Source organism: Suricata suricatta, chromosome 2, assembly GCF_006229205.1.
Source record: "Suricata suricatta isolate VVHF042 chromosome 2, meerkat_22Aug2017_6uvM2_HiC, whole genome shotgun sequence".
Lineage (NCBI taxonomy): Eukaryota > Metazoa > Chordata > Mammalia > Carnivora > Herpestidae > Suricata > Suricata suricatta.
In genome coordinates, this window is record NC_043701.1 from 6,020,782 (window position 1) to 6,024,633 (window position 3,852).

At 55.4% G+C, this 3,852-nt stretch overlaps 1 protein-coding gene across 2 annotated transcripts in view; it reads right to left on the bottom strand.

Annotated features, from left to right (window-relative positions):
- The window catches only part of LOC115277424 (GTPase IMAP family member 8-like), a 22,085-nt gene extending 18,600 nt beyond the window's left edge, over positions 1-3,485 (bottom strand). The window contains exon 1 of one of the 2 annotated variants that reach the window (XM_029921577.1): positions 2,799-3,485. In XM_029921577.1, the coding sequence (XP_029777437.1) occupies positions 2,799-3,190 (392 nt within the window). In that variant the 5' untranslated portion in view covers positions 3,191-3,485. The remainder of the gene's footprint in view (positions 1-2,798) is intronic. The other variant, XM_029921579.1, reaches the window with a different exon arrangement.
- Between the last annotated feature and the right edge of the window lie 367 nt (positions 3,486-3,852).

Sequence of the window (3,852 nt, forward strand, 5' to 3'; positions counted from 1 at the left end):
GGCTTACTTCACTCAGCATGACACCCTCAAGGTCCATCCACTTTCCTACGAAGGGCCATATGTCATTCCCTCTCATTGCCATGTAGTACTCCATCGTGAATATATACCACATCTTCTTGATCCATTCGTCAGGTGATGGACATTTAGGCTCTTTCCATGTTTTGGCTATTGTTGACATTGCTGCTATGAACATTGGGGTCCATGTGCTCCTATGCATCAGCATTTCTGTCTCTCTTGGTTTGTTCATTTTAGGGACTCTGACCAGTGTGAGGTGGTATGAGATCTGCCTTTAATCCTGAGAAAATTTTTGTAAATGTTTCACATGGGCTTAAAAAGCATGTGCAGCCTGGATCGTGGGCATCTTTCACAATCAGGGACCCCACCTCACCCCTGCTACCTCAGCTCCACTACCCCAGAGGGTCCGGCATGCACCACGCTCCTGGAAAGTTCCACCCCATTCTACACCTCTTAGCTGAAGTGTCACCTCGGGGTCAAGCCATCTGTGGTTTCTCCAGATTGACCTGATCCTCAGCTCCTCTCCGGACTTCCGCAATAACAGAATCACCGGTCCCCGTTTCCACCCTCCTAGAGTCTATGGCCTGTCACCAGTGTGCTCCCACACAAACAGGAGACAGATAATGTCACTCATCCATCCAAAGTCCCCCAGTGGCTTCCCCCTGGCACGAAACAACGAGCAAAGCCTGTAGAGTGGTCGACAAGATGCTACCCCATCTGCGCCCTGGCGGCCTCTCTGACCTCATCCCCACCCGCCCCTCCCCACCCTGACTTGTCCACTGTAGTCACAAGGACGTCCCTGCTGGTCCCCAAACGTGCAGCCCTGGGGCTTGGGGCTGGCTGTTCACCTGACAGGAACACTCTTCCCCCAGACTCGCGCAGGGCGAGCTCACCTCCTTCAGATGTTTACTGCATAGTCCCTGTGGGACCCATGGCCTTCTTCCCTCATCCTACCTTCAAGAGCACCCCACCCCCTGCATCCACCAGCGCTCTGCATCCCCCACACCCTGTCCTGTCCCCTCCCCCAGCAGCTCCCGCAACCTTTCACATTGTGCATTCACTTGCTTGTCGCCTTCTGTTTTGTCTCCCCACCACTGAGAGATAAGTCCCAGGAGAAGGAGACCTGCTTTGTCTTGTTCACCAGAACATCTAGGACGGAGAAATGCGTTCCACAAGCACCGCCTGACAGTCCTTGCGTCATCTACCTTTGATATTCTCCCCACTGCCCTTGGCATGAACTCTCTAAGAGCAGATAACACGCCTGTCTTCTTCTGTGTCCCTGGTCCCCGCAATTGTGCCTGGCGGACAGTGTAGACTTAATAAGTGGTGCTAAATGAGTGACCCCGGGGTAGAGGGTGAGGAGAGGAAGAAAAGCCGTTTTTAGAAACGAAGAGGGCGACTCAAGTGTTGTCACTTTGAATAATAAAAGAGAGGTAACTTACATTGTATCCCAAGCCAGTGAAGTGGTATTTTTCTGTACATTAACTTTTAAATGAAAAAAAAGACAAGTGGGCAAATAGCTGAAGAAAGCAGAGACCTGCAGCAGGTCTAAAGAAGAAAGGAATTTATTTCCCAAGTAAGAGCCACTGTTTGACCTGATGGCCCATCATAGTGGGAGTCAACTAATGAGCCTTTGCTAAACTACTTCCAGAGATGCTGCCCTATTGAATCAGGAGGCCCCCCAGCCTCCCCCCTCTCTTTGCCAACTGTCAATCTATGCTTTTTTTTTTCCAGAGCAAAGGGGGTCCCTCGGGGGTTCAGTTGCTTGAGCAGCTGACTTCAGCTCAGGTCATGATCTCAAGGTTCATGGGTTGGACCCCCATGTGGGGCTTTGTGCTGACAGCGCTGAGCCTGCTGCAGATTTTGTCCACGTCTCTGTCTCCCCCTCCCCTGCTTGTTTTTTCTCTCTCTCTCTCTCAAAAATAAATACTAAGGGGTGCCTGGGTGGCTCAGTCGGCTCAGGTCATGATCTCGCAGTTCACGAGTTCAAGCCCCAAGTCTGGCTCTGTGCTGACAGCCCAGAGCTTGGAGCCTGCTTTGGCCTCTGTGTGTCTCTCCTTCTGCTCAGTCCCTGCTCACACTCTGTCTCTCTCTCTCCAAAAACAAACAAACAAAAAGTAAATAAAAAATAAACACAAAATAAATAATAAATGAAAATAAATAAATAAATGTTTTTTTAAAAAACCAAAACTTCTGAGGACAGAAAGGAAGCAAAACTTCCCCCTCCCCCACTCTCTCCTTTACCCACACTCCCCTCGGACCGGCTCCCAGAGCAGTCTGGGGACCCCAGCCAGGCAACTGAGAGAGAGAGAACTTTCCCTCCAGCCTATAGCTGACGCTCTCCAGCACCCTGTCCTTGACCTTGGGATGCAGCCCAAGGGGGACGTGGCTTCAGCCATCCAAGCAAAGCTCCCAACGGTGTGGGGGCTCGGTCCTGCACGGGGGGCGGTTCACGCCCACGGAAAGACAGGGCCCCAGAAGCTTCCCGAGCCCAGCCCGGGGAGGACTCAGTCCCAGCCCCGCAGCCAGGCAGCCATCAGGAGGCCAGAAGGCAGTCAGCGGGGAGCGCCGGGGGCTCCCGTGGGTGAAATCAGAAGTCTGGTTTTGGGCACCCCGAGCGCCCACCCCGAGCGCCCACCCGGAGCGCTCGGTTAAGGGGACCCGGCAGTGCACGCGGTGAGAAACACCCGAAAAGTGAGGGTGGACGGGGGCGGTTCGGCGCCCGTCCCCCTCGGCCCAGCTCCTGCCCGCCCGGCCTCGCCCCCGCGTGGGCGCGCGCTCACCTGGGTTCCGGCTCCGGCTCTGGCTCGCCGCGCGGCGTCGGCTCCATGGCCCTGTGGACAGTGGCCAAGTGCCCCGCCAGCAGCCCCCTCGCCGCCGGAGGAGGGTGGCGCGGAGAGAGGGCGGGGGCGGGCCCTCGGAGGCGGTTGCGGGAGGTGCTGGGGCTGGTGCCAGGTCGCGGGGTGCCCACGAGGTACCGGCACGCCCCCTCCCCCGTAGCCCCGGCCCCCCGGCCCCGGCCGCCGCCTCCGGGGACTCGAAAGGCAAGACGTGAGAGCGGAAGCTCCGCTGGGGCCGCGGGGGGCTGGGCCGAGCTTAGGGAGGCCGCCCCAACCCCAAGGAGCGGGTCATGGTGCGGGGGCGCCCTGTCCCCGGGATGCACGTCGTGGAGCATGGTGAGGTTGAGCCTGGCCGGTGCGAGGCCGGCGTGAGCAGGTGTTTCTTCTCAGTCTGGAGTCCGACACCCCGGGGACCCCTTCCCAAGATCAAGGAAACGGGGAGACACTGTTTTCCTTCTCCCTCCTTCATCCTCCAGCGACGCCTCACACCCTTCCAGAGGGGACCCTCCAACCCAACTTGGGGACATGCTGGTTCCTTCCTAGAGCCAGGCTAACATTTGAAATGCTGTAGTTTGGATGCTTTCCAATAGCTTGTAAATGAGGCCCTTTTGGAGAGTGACAATTGTATCCGAAAGCTTCCTGAGTGCAGAAGCCCCACACTGAGAAAGACTGTTGCTTTTTTATGGTTTTTATTTTTTTTTAATGTTTATTCATTTTTTGGAGAGAGAGACAGAGTGTGAGCAGGGGAGGGGCAGAGAGAGAAGGCGACACAGAACCAGAAGCAGGCTCCAGGCTCCCAGCTGTCAGCACAGAGCTGGACAGGGGCTCGAACCCAGGAAGTGAGAAATCATGACCTGAGCAGAAGTCTGTGCTTAACCGGCTGAGCCACCCAGGCGCCTCTATTATGCTGTTGTTTTTTTGTTTTTAACAACACACACCATAACATTACAGAATTTTACCATCTTAGCCAATTTTTTTAAGTTTATTTATTTTTGAG